Consider the following 20,064-nt stretch of genomic DNA (forward strand, 5'->3'; position numbering starts at 1 on the left):
TACAGTCTTTATTAAAAAAAATTAAATAAATATAAAAAATTTGATTTAATAGGAAAAAAATCAGTTATTTGAAAAAAGTTATTCAGGTATTGGTCAACTGATTACACCGATCGGTTTGGGCCAATTTTATAAGTCTTTGATGAAAAGAGTTCCAAGATGAGTATGTCTTTGATGAAAAGAGTTCCAAGATGAGTATATATCTGAGCATAAGACCGTGACTTTGAAAGACCCCCGACTTTTAAAAATTCTTAATCATATATTAATCTAATATAAATTCATTATAAAACAATAAATTATAAAATTATATTAAGGATTTATAAAAGTTAGAAATAAGCTTAAATGTATTATTTTAAAAGAAGACTATAATAAAAAAGCCATAAAATTAAGTAAATAAAAGTCACAACATAAATTAATATTATGAGCATTTTTTTTTATCCTGTATTCCTGATTTCTTATCTTAACCACTGTATAAAGCATTTGACTCTTTTATTTTTTTAGAAAATAACTTGATCTACCCAAATTATTCATCTCATTTATCCACTAATTTAAATATCTTCATTAAATATATCTATAATACTCTTAATAGAAGTATTTACAATACATTCTTTTATATCAATTACTTTTATATAAATAACCACGCCGTTACTGCCGCCGCCACCCCCCGTTGTTGCCGACACCACCATCCGTCGCCGACGCCATCTATCATATCGCACCATCACATCGCGCGGGCATATGACTAGTTCACTTAAAATTCATTTGCCGGTCCTAAATTAAACTTGTCAAATATTATGGGCTTCCATTTTAGTGACATGTCATATATATTCAGGGGAGGTCTAGGGGGTGTGCAAACTCGATTCCCGACCGGGGCATAAATTTTAAAAGGGTATAAATTTTTGAAATTTATATGTATAATATGTTAAAAGATGTGTAAGTTATTAAAATCTTATTTTCGATCAACAATATCTCAAAAAAGACTTAGTGGATTGACCATGATAGTTATTGATAACAAAAACATAGAGAACATAAATTGTGAATAGCTAATTAATCAATTTGATATGAAGAATGCTAAGAGAGCTTCACGAATCATCAGGTAAATAAGTAATTATTATGATATGTAATTCTAAAATTATGACCTTATTATGCATATATAATTTTCTGTTATAATGCTAATTATCGTTTATAAAAAAAGTTATTTATATATTTGAATTCGGTTAAAGTTAGGGGCATAATTTTCTTTGTTTGGCCGGGGTGTTAAAATTCTCAGGGCCGCCATTGTATATATTGTAGTTGTGTATATACATCCATCGCGGATGCAATTTGAAGAACGGAACAACAGTTCTATATATACCTTGGTCGTGACGAGCCTTTAAATACTCTCTATGTGTATTGTTAAATGAATCTTAAATAATTTATATGATCATACCATGCAAGTAAATGGAAGAAAAGACATGCACTACCTAGCTAAGGAAGTTGGTGTCAATGAACAATCTAATCACAAGACCAAACAACCTTAATTCACTAATGAAGTTACACACGTTACCTCACAAAATTCACCTTATATACTTACATCTTTGTTCATAATGCATACCAAACCTCATAAATGTTGAGTTCAACACAACATCAAACATTTATTAATTGATGTGCTTATTAGTGAACTCTTTAGCAACCATAAATCTAAGACCGACAATATATGGTACAAGTCTTAAATGTAAACCTGTCGTCTTGCCCTCCTTGACAGTATAGAAGTCGATCACAAAGGTCCCCATGTATATACCATGATTTACTCTATAAATATTTCAAGAGGTAGCACGTACGTTTAAAAGTGTGTAATAATGCATACATGTAATTTAAATGCCACATCATTTTTGGCATAAGTTTAAAAATAATTGTTTTGATGACATATTGTGCACTTGTGGGGTCCAACATAAATTAGGTTTTAATGTATAGTCTAGTAGTCTTTAAAACATTCGAAGTTGTTATGTTAAAACTACCCACCAAACACGATTAGAAATAAGAGACATGGTCTTCTAAGTAGGTACATTGTCCCTTTTATTTATTAGATTGTGTCTTGTAAATGTTTTTCTACACATTCTTCCCCCCTATATAACAACATGATCACAGTTAAAAATTAGAGTTTTCCATACTATTTAAGCTTCAGCATAAAAAATTATATAATTTAGTCGAAGTACAAAAGTACATCTTCATCTAATTGGATCATGTTAATTAATGAAGCTAGTAAGAAGTTTCCTATAAGATATTAGATATAGTGCACATGAAATTCGTTGTACACAAAATGAGTGTTGCCAATTTTCTTGAATTTTTTTGAACGGCAACTATCTTTCTCGATTAATTAGGATGATATGGATTGATATTGTTATGCTTAGTTAGAAGATGATGGATCACCGACTACTCCAACTATTTTAGATTGCACATAAACTATCAATAGTTACAAATGTGACTTATGTTAGAGCAAAATTAGACCAAATGATGTAAATTTTATAATAGGAAATGATTAATCGTCCTAATTAAATAGCTTAAAAACTCTTCTAATCATGAGACAATGACATGTGAAAAAATCAAAGGACAAGATAGTTAGACAAAAGAATTAGTGGATACCACATATCACCCTCTTATAGTTTTATGATGATTTAACACTTTCCTTTTATAATTAAGTGAAATGTTTATTTGAAAACAAAAAAAAATCTATGAAAACTAGAAAACTGGCTAAAACACACTGTGATCTGGCTAAAATCGAACCGAACCGGACCTTCACGGGCCGGGTCACGGTTCCATTTTTCATGCTTTCGCGGGTCGGGCCGGTTTTCGACCCGTGTACATCTCTACTGTGATATGAACTTAACACAATATGTTTTCTAAAAAAAAATTAAAAACACATTATTGTGTTAAATTCAGATCACAGTGTGTTTTGACCAATTTTCTAATTTTTACGAAAATTTTAATTTTTAAATGATCAAAATCCTTATAATTAATAACAGAAGTTTGATGACCGTATCATTATCAAAACAAACTTAATTTGTCAATTATATTATAGAACTCGACATATCCGATAAAAATTGGTTAATACCTCAAAGGGACATGGAATTAGAGATGGACAAGCTTGAGTTATTAAATACTTTGACTAGTAGATGTAATGATTGTAGAATGACTTGACTAGTCTAACACTTTTTTTGAGGATCGTTTTCTCTAATTAATTAAAAAGAAAGTAGTACGTGTGAACCTTAGTATGGATGAACATGAATCTTGTTATCCCTTCATGAATGGGGACTTTGATAATATTGTTCAAAAGAAAAGAAGAGACGAAACTAGTCGATTGAGTAATTCAATAATTTAAACGTTAAAACTTGCCAACTACTTTCTGATGGGGGTGAGAATGTTTCTCCTTATGAAACGTTGATATAGACCGTGAGAATTTGGTGAGAATGTAATATTTTTGGGAAAGGCCTAAGTCAGACATAATACTATCTTTTATGGGTTATGGGTCCAACATCTACGATGATGTATATGATCGTAGAAATGTAGATAGTTGTATCCCTACTTAAGGTAAAAATGCTCATTTCAGTATCTACCTACGGTATATTAAAATCTCCGGCCTTTGTAACTAAAGATCGAACTTTTAATTACTTCTATCTCTAGAAGTTAAGGTGCTAAATCTAAGCCTTGGTTGTTTAAACCTCAAAGTGAACATGTGAGTATATCATACCATTTTCTTTTGAAATTATCACAATTAGTAGATGCCTTTGTGGGGACAAACATAAGTTAGGTCTTTGTTTGTCTATTGCCAAGTTTGACAAACATTCTAATCTTCTTGTTACCAAGAGAATGGAGTGTTAAAGGGACATGGTCCTCATGTGAGTAGGTTTCTTGTCTCTTAGTTATTAAATTTGCTTGTTTCTTTCTCTACATTCTCAGAACAAAATGTTATTTTATTTGCAATATATACGCAACCTCAACCTCAACCTCAATCTTTACCTTTTCTTTTAGGTATTAGCAGAAGAAGCACGTTTAAGGAATAATAATTGAGTAAATGACAAGTACAAAGTACATCTTTGATCTTGTATTCTTATTGATGAAGAAGGTCTTAGGAAGTTCCCTAATTAAGATTTAAGAATGTAGAAAACAAATGGAATGCTTATTCTAGAACTCATTTGGATCATATCGATGAACAAAATGTACAATTCTATTGCTGAATAATACCTTAATTGTTCGGTTTTTAATCCTCATATTGAAAACGAAGTTTTTTAAGGTGGATGGATAACTTTTAGTCGTCTACATCAACTTGTACAACAAAATGAGGTAATCACAAAAGAATAATTAAAATGATAAACTTGCTAATTTGATAATTCCAAAAAGCAAACGGTTCTTTTTTTCTTCTTATTTTTATTTTTATATTAATCTAAAATAAATTGATGACATGATTGCTAAAAGTCAAAGAAGTGGAATGTTCAAATACCATGCTTAGGCCACTACATCACTAAACTAATCCTTAATTAATACATCGATTATTTGAACCTTAATACATCGATTTGATAAGCTAGAAAGCAGAAAGAAATGATATAAACAAACTACAATATAACGTTAATTACTTATTTAAAGTTCCACAAAGGTAGTGACCTTCAACTACAAAAAATGTTTTATTTTATTTGGGGGAAAATGTCCAAAATGGGTATTATATTATGAAATAATAAATAATAATGTAAAGTACGTGCTTTTGCTTTCATTTGTATTGGTATAATTGTTTGGTGGGGAAAATAATTAAAATGATCATATATATACTATGAAGAATATTTTATTCTTTAGCAAGAATTATGATAAGATCTTGTGATGATTTTGTTGGTATCATAAGCTAAATAATATCGATCCTCAACAAATTACAATCATAAATCACTAACCATGCCTCTGATTCTCTGAAACACCATTTTACTCCAAATTTGAAGATTTAGAGATAAAATCCTTCTCCAACCATGTTTTCAATTATAAAAATAAACTTTGTAGGAGGTTGAAAACTTGAAATATCCTTCGAAGTTGGAGTATCACTATCCATCCCCCGGCCAGAACGTACCACGCCCAAAATTAGTATGTTACTCCGTAATAGACATGTACGTACATTAAGAAAACATCTCTAAATGTATGGCTAATTATTAGTGTACGCAGTATACTATTTGATGTATGTTTAAACATATCCACTAGAAAAATATTTTTGGCTAACTCCTATAAAATATTCACATGAAGAACATTTTGCATTCACTAATTAATCCTAAAGTTTGTTGTGTTAGTAGAAAAGCAGCATGAACATAAGAATTTCATGATCAATTTCACTTTTAGAGAAGGATCTGTTGAACCATGTTGGTAAGATGATACGACACAATCTTATTATGTAATCACTTCTCACGGAAAGAGCCATACGAGCTACCCACGAGCCGATTTATATTAAATCTGTCCTGTGTGCAAGTTCCTATTAACTCTTTTTGACAGGTGCGGATTGAATATTACAACAGATGGTATGTAGTATATTGTCTTGACCGCGTCCACGTTAAAGAGTCCTCTCACCAATACCAACTAAAAGGAAAAACCCCTAGTAGTTAGTTACGTTCAAGCACACGATTACATATTATCGGAACACTTTGCCCTTTTAGAATCGAACATGTATCTCTCCAAATCTAAACTTTTGGGCATTTTAGAATCGAACATGTAACTACCCCTAATGGTAGTTACACTTTTGGGCATATCGATATATAAAAAATATAAACTTTAATTACCGCCATTTAATAAAAAAAAATGTTACCAAGCACGAGTGCAATTAACTAATTCATATGTTAATTATAGTCTTGCAATATAAGTTTTGATTATGGTTATTTGAATAATTTGTTGTCCAAATGTGTAACTATTATATTTCGACGTTTTGGTCATTTGAAAATATGTCGCCAAAAAATTTAGTTATTACATTTTAATATAAAGCTTTTAATTGAGAAAAATAGCAAATAATTTTCTTTTCCAAAGAAAAAATAATATAATAAAAAATATTTAAATTTACAACTAGTGTAACTCATGTATTCAATTTCAGCCTAAAAAACAGAAACTAGCAAAGCTAATAAAAACAACGAACAGCATTGCAAACAAATAATCTTGGTCCCATCTCTTGATTGGTGAAGTCACTATCCAGTAGTCCCATTTGCTACTAATCAATGTGTCTCAATTGACAACTAAGAAGAATTGCTCAATTCATATTGTAAATTGTAATTACAAGCAAGAAAAGTGATGATATAGGGTAAACCCTACTCAAATATATGTGTTTTAATCGGATTAAAAAGACAAGCAAACAGATGGCGAAGCTTAGGAGAGAACAAAAGAGAGGCAGGTCGAACGTATATATATAAAATCGGGGTGTCTAACCTTCAAGGGAAGGAGGTGCCTAACCTTCAAGAGAGAGTGGTTATTGAGGCTTAAAAAGAGAGGGGAGAGGCTAGTAAAAGAAAGAGAGAAGGGAGAACCTTCACAAGTGGCCCCGGCGTCTAAATTAAGCAAATATGTGAGAGAGAGTCAAGAGAGAGAGGGACTAATCCTAAAGAAAGGAAGGAGTCTGGATCTAGTCTAAATTAATTAATATATATACATATATATCAAAAGATCGGTGCAAAGGAAGGAAAGGATGGGGGCCAGCCGAGTTTTTAAGGAAAGAGAATCTAGAGATGGGTCCCACCCTCAGCGACGCTTAAGAAAGACCAACCAGCGAGCTTAGCAGAGAAGGAAAATAAGGTCTAACTTCCCATACCTCTCATATTTATATTTATACACATATAAATATAAATATCTACTTTAATAAATAAAGGTAGAGTCTTCGAGTTCAATATCTCGACGTATACTCCAGAACCTTCCATACCTCGTACTGGGCCAGAGCCCATTTCTGACAGGCCCAAATTAAGATGTGACCTAATTGTCAGTCTATAAATACTCCTTATCATTGGCTGTCACACAATTCATTCAATTCATTCACAATCAAATCAACACACTTTATACAACATTCTCTCTGTAGCAGCATACAAAAATACATCTCTGTAGCAACAGTATATTCATATTCATAAATATTCATCATCAATCAATATCATACAGAAATACAGATCTCATTAATATCCTCCTGAGATTGATACATCTTTCAGAGAAAATCATCATACACCTTAAATTCGTCAAGAATTTATTAAGTTTGCACTACTTTGTAGGAGATCATGATGATTTTCTTGGTTAAATCTTTTATTTGATTGAGCTCCACTTTTCATGCTCAAACAAAAAGCACATGCAACTTGCTCATGTTTGTAAATTGTAGCATAACTCTGCCTATTTTTAATTGAAAATGGTTACAATATATATGATAAATTTCCTAAGATAAATTTCCCTTTGCTTTCCTTTTTTTTTATGTTTGAACTAAGTTCTATTTCATCATTGTTACTCTATATATTTAGGGCGCATTTGGTTCACAGAATATTTTTGGAAGGAATAAAATCTTTCAAAGGAATTGGAATTTGAAGGAATGGATTTTGACAGAATGTTTTGATTTTTTGAAATTTCAAGTGATAGAAGAAATGAAATTTCTTCCTCCATACTCAAGGAATGGAGATTCCATCAAATGATGGAATGGGATTCCCTCTTATTTTAGCAACCAAACGCATTAAGGAATGAAATTCAATTTCAATTCCATCATATTCTGTGAACCAAACGCGCCCTTAGCTTCTAGTTCAGGTCCACAATTTTACATATGCAAAGAACGAAGACTTTTATATTATTATTTTGGTTTTTTGAACGTTCGAGAAGCTAGTCGAGAGAAGAGATAGAGTGACAGGAATAGGACTAGTAGCCCTAAGGTAAGTGACTTCTTGACCATTCATTCTTGGTAGAAACTATCAAAATGAAGATAATAACTATAAGTATAAAAAAAAAAAAAAAAAAGAAATGTTTTTTTGTAACGCCTATGATGCAATTGGGGCTTTTCCTCAAAAACGAATCAAAATTAGGTACAAACAGTGTAAACAAAAAGTGTACATAGAAGACTTGAAGATTATAATTACACCATTTTAACCATTATAACAGGAGTTAATGACCACATCAAACAAAGTTTTTAGGAATTGGGAACTTAAAAAGTATATCGGCCTCCTTCTCAATTTAATATTGGGGCGGCCTGTTTTGGGGCGAAATGGAGAAAGAGTCTAAAACTTATTTAAAGGCCCAAAACCAGATAAAGCTCCAATGGGCCAATCCTAACTCCTATCTACGAACAGCTAAAAAGTTTGAAAAACATATGCGTTAATATTCATTCAAAATGTACAAACGCCAACATTTTATTTATCTTTTATTAAATTTGAAACAGGGTGGTGGTTTGCATGATCACATCAACATTCATGCTTGTATACGAAATCCAAATTAGAAAGATAAACAACTCTTATACCTTTCACATGTTTATCATGTTTAGGATCAAATTAATTTTTATATATCTTCTTCTGAAATCCACGTAAATAAGTTGTGTTTTCCCACTCATATCTTCTTGTTATGTCAAACAAGTTTTAAAGTTAACATAAAGGTCAAGTGTTTTAAAATGTACTCGTATCAATCAATTTATTTATGTCTAATAGTTAAAAATTATAATTTATACATATTTTGGTATACATAATATGGTAAATTTTAAATATCAGATGCACAAAATAAATTTGAAGCTAGCATGTCACTTGAACGGGCGGATCTTGAAAGTTTTAGCAGTGGGGGCTAAAAAATTTTTTTTGCATCGTTATGTTACGGGTATTATATTATGGTCATGCAGTAAACTAATTCGAATTACCAATACATAATTTCTAACCAACAAAAAACTACAAAGACTTATGAAAATACCAAGAGAAAAGGCATGAATTGTGGATTGTGGAGGAAGACCTTGTTACATGGATTGTGGGCTAAAACATAGAATTATGAATAGACTAAGTTAATTATGGGTTATAAAAACTATAAAGGTAAATTTTATTTTTTGCAGGAGCCTAAAACTCAAAAAATGGAGGAAAACCTTGTTACGTGGATTGTGAATTGTGGGATAAAACAAACAATCATGATTGGATTAAGTGAATTGTGGGTTATAAAAACTAATTTTATTAGACTATTAAATTTATTAAACATATCAAAAGTTTTTTAAAAAATAAATCTTGGGAGCCGACTTAATAGATATAAAAATTTTTGAACGAAATATAGATATATTAGTACTGCTAAGCGAAAAAAACGGCGGTGGCCCGGGCCCCCACGGGCCCCAAAAGAGATCCGCCCTTATGAACACATCTTTTTTGCAAGTGAGGTTACGTTGCCGACAACCCAGGCCATTGTAAAAGCAATCAACCATAAAATTGATTCATAAATGACCCCCCTTATACTTAATGGCGCCTGGTGACTCAACCAATATTCTGGTAACCTGACCAGACTTATTGTAGCGACCCTCGCTGCAAAAACTTCTTCGTACATACCCGTACACTGTGGACTTAATGGTCCACAGTGTACGGGCAGTTCTATATATGTAAACTCGCGTAGCGTCATTTTCATATAACTTCGCTTTCGTTTCAGGTATGTTCTCTATAGGCTTTCAATATATATATGTATGTTCATGTATATATATATATATATATATATATATATATATATATATATATATATAGTGGCATTCAAATAAGAATCAAATTAAAATGAGAATAAATGAGAACAAATCTAGGCCTTCTAATTTTAGATCCTACGGTTACCAAATTTAATGGATTTTTATTTTTAAAATTTTGTCAAAAAGGGCATAGTTGGAAATGGAAAAAACGGTTTATGTTCGTTCATACTTCAACCAATTAAAATCATTATATCTTTTCCTTTTAATATCTACAAAACAATTCAATACATGGCAGACTCTATACTATAAATTGTAGATCTTTAGTAATATTATTATAGTTTATCATTTATTAATTTCTGTCAAAGTCGTTTGATGCACATGGACATATGACACCCTCTTTTAAGTTTTTGTATTTTGTTTAGTGTGGTGCATCCATTGGAAAAAAGTGCATCCATCAAAAAAAAATTGCATCCATCGAAAATATGTGAATTGCATCCTTATTTTTTTTGCTTTACTCTTTAATTAATCAGCATCCAATTAGTATCTGTGCCATTTATACATCCTTTTGTTTTTGTAGATTTGTGTATTCTAAATTGTTTGAAAGACATATTTTTTTTGCATCCGTATTAGTTAATTAATGTCAAACGAAATATGCATCCAAGTTAAAATTGAAGAGGAGGGATGATAGTTTCTTTCTTACGTACAAGGAATTAAAATAGGTACTTTGTTACATTTTCAATTTAATAGAAAAATAAAAGTTTAATAAAAAATCTATCCAAGTTAAATTTCCTCTTTTGCTCCCTGTTCTTACCGTTCTTATTTTAATCTTGTTCTCACCAGATAGTTACCATATATATATATATATATATATATTAGATTTTTTTTAATATATATAGGTGTATATATGTATGTTTTTCAAGTATATATACATACATATATATATGTTTAAATATAGTAAGTATATATATATACTAGTTATAAAGGTTCGTTTGTAATCTTTATAAAAATTTAAGCATTGAATTTTTCATACTATTTACGTATGTGTATATATATTTCAGATGGATTTTGAAAGTATATGGGGCGAAATGGGTGCGGAAGGTTTTGAGCTTCACTTAGAAAAAGAAGAACCTGATGAAGAATTTGAGATACTAGAGGCGGCCCCTCATTTTGACTACGACGCTAGGGTTTTCCACACAACGATCAGGTATCGTTGTTAACTTTTAGAATCACTTACTTTCCCACTTAATATAAAGAATACTTGCATTAAAAGAAATCACTTTACTTTTTATACCAAATATCATTAAACAATTTATATTTTAGTACTATTTAATTTGTGTTTCATTGTTAAATTTATTGCATATTTAAAATGTTAGATATTTATAAGTATACAATTTAATGATAATTTTAAAAAAAACTAATTTAGGTGTTCGATTTACACGAAGAATTGTTCAACTGGGCCAAAAGTACACCATTGCAGCTTGGTTATGTGTTAATCAAATGATGAACAAATTCCAACTTAGCTGGTGTAAAAAATAAAGTGACGATGGTCTGTAATCTTTCTGGAAAAACGGATGATAGGATAAGCGGGCTCGTTAAAAAGACTCTTAAATGTTAGTGCCCCTTTAGATTAATCGACCGTTTGACTGATGCTGGTTGTAGGGTAACTGTTATAGACGACACACATAATCACTATCCAGCTGAGAATCTGGAGGGTTACGCGTACGCAAGAAGGTTGACTTAAGATGAGAGATCATTTCTGGAAGATGAATATCATCGCAGTACTACACCCCGTAAGATGTTAAAGCTACTGAAAGAAAGATTTCCAGGAAACTTGACCCGCAACGAAGACATTTACAATTTCCAAAAAGCTATGCGGAAGAAGGCGACCGAAAAACATGAGAACACTCCAATGCAGGTTTATTATATCAAATTTACATATCTTTTTATTTATTTAATATGATAGAATATTTGAAACGACATACGTATGCCATATTGTTCAACCGACACAGGTTATGTTCAGTTTGCTTAAGGAGCATAATTACTTGTATTATCATACAACAAACAGTGTATCTCGTCGGTTGGAGAATCTGTTTTTTATACATCCGACATTATTTAAGTTGTGGCGTGCATTTACTTATGTTATCCAAATAAACGCCACGTACAAAACCAATTTGTACAACATGCCGTTGGCCGAGATCGTTGGTGTCACTCCAACAAACAGGACCTTTAGCATATCATATGCGTTTATCATAAGCGAACAAGAGCAGATACACTTAAGTAGTTTTTTTTTATACGTTTTAAGTAGTTTTTTTTAATCAATTTTTTTACATAATCTTGGCTATTTAGTTCGATACATATATTTTTAACATAATCTTGGCTATTTATTTTAATCATATTTTTAACAAATTTTAATATACGTAATTTTTCATTTAACAATATATTTTAACCAAACACTAAAACATCTAACACTAATGACTAAATATTCTAATAAATCACTAACAAAACAAATTAGTGGGCTCCTAACAAATCACTAAATTATCAACAAAACAAAACTAACTATACTAACAAACCTATTAAAACCCTAAAGTAAACTAATAATCCTAACAAAACTAACAAATTAGTGGGCTCCTAACAAATCACTAAATTATCAACAAAACAAAACTAACTATACTAACAAACCTATTAAAATCCTAAAGTAAACTAATAACCCTAACAAAACTAATATGTATACAAAAACTATACTAACATACCAATATAATCAATTAACTATCAAAAACACATATAATAAAAATCAAAAAGCGGAAAATACATACCAAAATTTGAGATGGCCGGAAAATTTGGGGGAGGACGACCGGAAAATCAAACGGCGGACGACCGGAATTTGGGGGAGGATAGCCGGAAAATCAAACGGCGGCCGGTAAATAGTGGGCTCCTAAAAGTCCAGATGTCGCTGCTAATACTACTTCCCTGTAAAAGGGGACCGACGGTGGTGGTTGGCGGTGGTGGCTGGCGGGGGTGATGATCCCGAAACTTCGTGGTAGCCGGATTGTTACAACAAGGGGACTGGATTGTTAAAATAGGAGGTGTTTTGGTGGTGTCGTGGTGGCCGGATTGTTAGTAGCCAGAGGTGTTTTGGTGGATGGGTTTGGTTGAAATCGTAGATGAAAATCGGATGAAAATGATGGAATGGACGGGTGGACCGCTTTTTGCAGCGACCCTCGTTGCAATAAGTGCATTTATAGCGGTCAAACATTTAAACGCGTGGTTAGTGGAAAGCTGACGTGTTTAGGTTTTTGCAGCAAGGGTCGCTGCAAAAAGTGGGTGGTCAAAAAACTAAATAACATGGTCGTGATACGGGACGCGTACTTAATGCATTTGCCAACTACTCCCCTCATTAATTCTAAACCTCACACTTTTACCCCGTTACCAATACCTTACACTCACAGTTTATGCTATAGTAGCATAGTATGAATATGAACAAAATATGCCCATAGGAATTGCCATACCTTCAATTCTTTGATAAACTGTTGCGCGTAAGGTCTAGAATACTAAGTTTTTTTTATACAATTGCACAATAAATTTTTTTTTTTTTTTGGTTGATTAGGACACCAATAAGAAATTTATGAAGCCAACTATGTATCGGGATTTCTAACATTCATCCGTAAACTTTTTTACAGCTAAAAAATAAATAAGTACAAGATGCCTCATCAATGACCTCTCATAGTCGATGCAAATTCCAACTACCCTCTCCTTAAACTTAAACTATTGCATTTATCCTCATTGTTGTAACTATATATAAAGCAAGTAGATATGATGCTTATTCTTCATACCATCACTAGACTTTTCAATCACCACCAAATTCTAATATTTCAATTCTCTTTTGACTTTTGACTTTGACTTGTATATTCTTCATCAATTAACTAATGGCAACCATAGGGAAGCTTGAGGTTGAAGTGAAAGTGAAGTCAGGTGCAGATAAATTTTGGAAAACCATCCTTGAATCCACCGACATCTTCCCTAAAGTCTGCGCTGATCTCTACAAAAGTGTTCAAATTCTTGAAGGTGATGGAAAGAGCGTTGGATCCATTCGCTTGGTTAACTTTGCCGAAGGTATATATAGATACTCTTTTTGTCCTAAAACAATCATTGATTTAACGTTTTTTTAGAACGACAATATATTAAGATAAAATGTCACTAACAAAGTACTAGAAAGCCCAAGACTACAGGTTATTATATGAATACGAGAGTTAAATCTAGATCCAAAACAAAACAACTAGATCATAGATACTTTTTGAGGCTTTGGACTGTGATGATTTAAAAAGAGTAAAAAAACGCGTACCAATTAATACTATTCAAGGGCTTTAATTTGCATAAAAGTAACAAGTTATTTAATTTAATAAGTACAAGCATGCAGGGTCACCAATTGTAAAATCAGCAAAAGAAAAGATTGAAGAATTTGATGAAGCCAACAAGAAAGTGGCATATAGTGTGATTGATGGGGATATGATGCAATATTACAAGAGTTTCAAGGCTAGCCTTGAGGTGATTCCTGAGGAAGAAGGAAGCCTTGTGAAATGGGCTTGTGAATTTGAGAAAGCAAGTGAAGAGGTTCCTAATCCTGACATGATCAGAGACTTTGCTGCCAAGAATTTCAAGGATATTGATGATTATCTCCTTAAAGCATAGACTGCAACTACTATGTGTGTGTGTGTTATGAACTTATGATCAGTTAAGCGCGATTTTGAAAACCAAGGTTATGATCAGTCGGTTCTTGTTTGCAATAAATTATAAATTGCAGAGTCATGTAATGCATTCACCAAATTAGTTGTGCTCCATCTAAATAATATATATGAATGAATAAATGTGTTCCTTTCCATTTGTATATATACTTATATATATTATCTTTTTTGGTTTTTAGTAAAGGTAGAAATAATAAGATAATACAGACATACAGTAACAAATAAAAAGATAAGTCTCTGCTTGGGTTTTTTTTTTGGCAGCAATAGCGCTATTTATTAATAGCAAAACTAGCAAGGGGTTAATTTAAGATATACAGATACAAGAAAGCAAAAAAATAAGTCTCTACTTCGTAATTTAAGGTTTCCGAAATTAGCTTTATCGATATTAGTGTAATAATTTACACACTCAAAGAAGAAATAAATAAGGGATAAAAGGATAAACCTATCATTTTAAAAGAAAAACGTCAAATTTCAAATGTAAGTTACATTTTGCTAATGTGTGTATCTATCTAATGGACATTCACCACTTTTCAAATGTTATAGGATTTAAGCATTGATAAGTTAACATATATGATATTTATAATTTATCTTTTTACTTTTGAATATATATTACATCAAATTTACTCCTCTTAAAATTATCTCAAATATGCCTATCTGTTGGGTGTGAAGACCTTACGGGCCTGTGTTTGGCCTTAGGGCTCTTTTTAGTTGGCTGGTTAGGAAGCCCATTAGGTTTCCTTGTTCATCAAGCAAGAAACCCTAGTTGTCCTCCTATATATACCCATCAATTGTAATTCTAATTTTTATGGTTCCAAGCTTAATAAAATAACCTAGTTGCAGCCGGTGGACTAAGCCCCCCATTGGGGCCGAACCACGTTAAATCTCGTGTGTCGTTTATCTATTTTCTGTTGTTATCTTCTTGTTAAATTGCTTTCGCTGTACTAAGGCTAATGGCAGTTCCTAACAAGTGGTATCCGAGCTAGGCTAGGGTTTTATGTGATCAGTTTTTCGATTGTTGCTGCTGCTGTTCGAATTGTGATCTGCCTTATTTAATTCGATTGCTGCTGCTGTTGTTCGAATCTGTTCTGCTGTTCACTGTCGTCTGCTTCTGGCCAGATCTGTTCCAGCTGTGCTACTAGCTGTTTGTTCGCGATTAAGGGATTGTTCTGCCTCTTTGTTCGCTGTTGAACTACTGTTATTTCAGCTGCTGTAGCGGTTGTTGTTGTTGGCTGCTTCTTCCTGTGATTAGTTTTGGGTTTGGTTTGCAGCTGTTTTACTGTTGTTCCGTCGCCGTTTCACCACTGTAACCGCTATTGCAGCTGTCTACTGTTGTCAGCTGCCGCCAACTCTGTTAGGGTTTCTGTTTTTTGGGGTTTTGGTGTTGAGTGATCGATTGGAAGATGATAAAAGCATTGTTTTGGTGTTCTTGTTCGAGAAGGTATTGGCTACTGTTCTTGGTTACCACCGTGACATTCTTGTTCGTCACTGATTAGAGGTTGAGGTACTGTCTCTGTTCAGTTTATTGTTTGAGTTGTGTCTCCGGTTATTTTAATTCACGATTAGGGTGTGGTTTTTGCGGGTGGTTGTTACTAAGTTTGTTGCTGTGATATTACCTTGATCGATTAGGAAAGAAAAGAAGATAAGTACCATTGTTTGAAGTTAGTCCATTGAAACAAGGTATTAGGTTGATTAGGGTTAAGCCTTTGTTCGACCAGGTATATACAGGTGTTTTGGAATGGATTGGATTTCTGTTGGATGTGGTATTGTTTTTGAAGAAAATAGAGCTAGCAGGTTTGGAATGCTTTGTTTTTTGAGTATTCCTATTCCGGGGTTGCTATTGGGCGATTAAATCCTCATAACAAAATAGCCAAAAAATTCTCTTAACTATTGGATGATGACAAGTGAAAAAAATCAGATGGCAAAATTAGGAAAGAGAATTTTAGGCTAAGAGGATTTATTAATCATTATATATATAAAAATATAAATAGAAATGTATTATATTCATATAGGAAAAAGTGAATGTAAGGTAGTACGACATTTATGCGAAACCTTTTACATGTATATAAACGTATTATATACATATAGAAAAAAGTGAATAACAGACGTTAAATGGAGGGGTGCCTAACGAAGCAAAAAGTCACCACAAGGTGAAAGAAAAAAAAAAAAACAGGGGCAAAATTTGATAAAACAGCAAACCACAAGGCGATCTAATGAAATTTTGTTATCAATTAACCGTCCTTGTACGTATATGTTTATATATAAATAAAAGCGTGGAGACCCTAAAACAAAGAGAAAAGAAAGAAAGAAAGAACCCTAAATTATTACCGATGACATTAGTAAGATGTTCTTTGGCACAAGCATACCCAAAAACAAGTGCAGATGGACAAGTTTTTTTGAGTCCTGAAGATGAAGATCAGTGTGTACGTACTTATACCTCCTTATATGAAATAATTTTATCTATTGCTAGTCAAAATTTTTATTATATTTTTTTTTTCATTTAAAGGTTTTGATTTTGATGTTGATGATGAGGGTTTTTTATTTTTTAATCTTAATTTTAGCAAGCGTATCTGCGGGAAAAACAAGCGACCCGAGTAGCTCTTGAATGTAAGCTGCTTAAAGGTGCTTTTTCTTTTGCTGCTATTCATCCACCACACAAGCAACGACAGGTAACTTTATTATTTTATTAAGTGAACAGTTTTCATTCTCTAAGCATATATAGCTATATTTATCCGTTCCTTATTATAATCCTGCCCTTTATATAATATGGATGGATGGATAAATTTATTTATTTATTTTATTAATATTTGTCTCTAATTTTGTACCCTTGATGTTTTAAATTGTACATGCAGCTTGATCCACCGTCACAGGAGGTCCTTTCCAGTTTCTTAACGGAGGATGGATGCATCGACCACTCCCTCGTAGCCGCCTCCGCTGTCCATGAGCTGTCCGCTCTTGCTCTCGACAAAGATGGCCTTTTCTGGACCGACGACGGCCATCTTAACTAGCTACACTATCAACAGGCTTTCCCCCGCCCCAAAACAAAGGCGTCCACCAAGCCAGATGACCATGCAAATTCTTGGTGGACTCACGCATCCCGGGCTTTTGCTGTTGTGAAGATGGAACACACCCTCTTAGCCAAGAAACTCACCTTCAATGTTGATGTACTCGATATCTTTCTTTGTCAATTTAATCATTTATCCAATCTTTTAACCCTTTTGTATTTCCTCTTATTTCCCAGAGGGTCTGGGAACAGCTATTCCCGTCCATAGTGTCAAAATCTACAGGCCTTCGGTTCTTGTCCCCGGGATCATCCTCTCTTAACCCAGATGGCTCCGTGCAGCTTGTATGTCACCCGACCTGCACTCGTTGATCTGTTTTTTTGTTCGTATATACATGTGCTTCCTAATTCCTTGCTTATTTATCATGAGGTTTTTGTCTCTCAGATCCAGATACAATTACAGGCGACTACCCCCATTGTTCCTGGAAGGACCTTTGTCATCCTTAGAACTTGTAAGAAGATTGATGACTTGACTTGGGTGGTAGCCGACGTTTCAGTTGATAGTTCGCTAAACGTTGGTTATCCTTGCAGGTGTTTGATTCAGGGAACACCCAATGGAGCGTCCCAGGTGTGTATGACTATTGTCTCCTTTAATCTGTTGTCCTTAAACAACGTCACAAAAACACATGATGTGTCATGATTTCAACAGGTCACATGGGTGGAGCATTTGGAACTCGAAGAGAGTTACCTGGACCCCAAGCTCTACAACGATCTGTGCTGTAGAGGCTTTGCATTTGGAGCCAAAAGATGGGTTGCCTGCCTTGAACGATCGTGTGAAAAAAGATCTTATCATCGACCCATGTCTGATTTTGTTCACATCCAACACTTAGCCGGACAAGGTACATTATTTTTTCTATCCTATTCATCAACACATTCTAATTAAGTAGTTGCGGATGACTAACTGTTGATCTGCATATCATAACTGATCAGTATCTGACTCATGGCCGGACAGATCTATGGGATTTCGAGAAGAAATGTGTGATGATGATCTCTAAGAGGATGGTTCATGACTTCTGTTTGAACATTGGCCCTCTCTGTCGCCAACCTCACCCCTCCTCGCGTGTTCTTCCCCCCAATCAGGCAATTGTTTACTTAAAGGTCCAAAAGTCCCCCTATCGTGATAATCGAAGGGAACTTGGCGTCTTTGCAACCACCACCTTTAGTCTTCCACATTCCCCAGAGTTCGTCTTAAGAATCCTTGGAGATGAAAGTAGACATCACGAGGTACCGTACTTTACATTAACACACGCATACGCAGTCCATTCGTCATATCCCACTTTAATCTTGTTTTCACAGCTGGATGCGTCTGGGAGGATTGGCCGACTCACGGAGGCGGCATGTTACACAACTGGTGATGACCCCATGAACAAGATATCCGTTCAGGTATGTTGTTGACACACACGTTTTTTTGGGCTGACTTTGGTGTTTAACATTTGACATTTGTTGCAACAGGCCAATCAGTCGTTCCGTGATGAGCTCTTACTCCAAGAGACGAGCGTCAGCCCGTCTGGTTCACTAGTGGTGTGGTCCTTGCTTACAAATGAGCCGTTTGTTCAAGCCAGACTTGGTAAAATCCCTCAGCGTTTATCTCTAATTGGGTTATCAGGGGTTGCCATCAGCTCTAACAGCAACCAGAACACTACCACTACCAGTAGCAGTATCGGTACGGGTGGTGGTTCATTTATCACACTGGGTATACAGCAGCAGGTTCATTGCATCAAGGGACTCGGGCCAAAGTTGACTGAGGTCGTCACAAAATATATGCACGATACTGTTGACAGAATTGTAACGGTTTTGAACAACCCGAAAGGCGCAGGTATGTGAGATTGTTTTGCTATTGTTCCTTTTACCAGTATTTCCATTTATAAAAACCAACTTGATTACATATTCGAAAGATTCTTGCTCTCTGTGAGACCAACCTGTTCTATCTGAAGGTGATGGCTGTCGTAAATATTAGACATTCCTTTGGGACAGAAATTTGAATAAACCTCCTGATTCTTTCATAAAAGGAATGCTTGGAAACTTGTTTTGTTGATTCGTTTTCTTTACCTTGTGGTCTAATTCTTTCATGCAACGAATCACAGGAGTCCGTGGTTCAACCAACAAGAGGAAGCAATATGGGTGACTGCTTAGACTGGTCAATTGGTTGGGAGAACTGTTATGGTGCCGATCAATTGGCAGTGGCGGCTCAAAGATTTTGGAGGCTTCAAACGAAATCAATTTTGGGTGCCTAATTTATTACCATATAAATAAAAGTAAAAAAAAAAAAGTAGCTTGACTTTTGTTATTCAACAACTGATAATAAAAAAGATGCAGATGTTGATGCAAAAACCAAAAAGATGTTACTGTAATGCAAATTTGTACTTAGTCCAAAATCCAAACATTAAACTAGTATACAGAATATTGAGACCTTAAAATTTTGGAGGCCTAAAACGATCGCCTAGTCTCATAGTAATGTTGAGCCATCTCTGTCAATTGGAGTAGCTACTTATGATTTCAGTTTGTTGTCTGCCCATTAGGCCACTTTATTTAAAATTACTTTTGGGTCAACTAGTTAGTCTCGTGTTTGCCATGTTTTGTGAACAGTTCATGAATCTATGTAGTCATGATGTCCTATCTATTCCTTTTAAAATAAT

General features: G+C 33.7%; 1 protein-coding gene across 1 annotated transcript; it reads left to right on the forward strand.

Annotated features, from left to right (window-relative positions):
• Positions 1-13,446: 13,446 nt before the first annotated feature.
• LOC122579035 (MLP-like protein 423) lies at positions 13,447-14,507 on the forward strand. Its single transcript, XM_043751119.1, has 2 exons — positions 13,447-13,741; positions 14,046-14,507. Exons 1-2 carry the CDS (start codon positions 13,555-13,557, stop codon positions 14,315-14,317), a joined length of 459 nt encoding a protein of 152 aa, XP_043607054.1. The 5' UTR covers positions 13,447-13,554; the 3' UTR covers positions 14,318-14,507.
• The last annotated feature ends 5,557 nt before the right edge of the window (positions 14,508-20,064 follow it).

This window comes from Erigeron canadensis, chromosome 8, assembly GCF_010389155.1.
Source record: "Erigeron canadensis isolate Cc75 chromosome 8, C_canadensis_v1, whole genome shotgun sequence".
NCBI lineage: Eukaryota > Viridiplantae > Streptophyta > Magnoliopsida > Asterales > Asteraceae > Erigeron > Erigeron canadensis.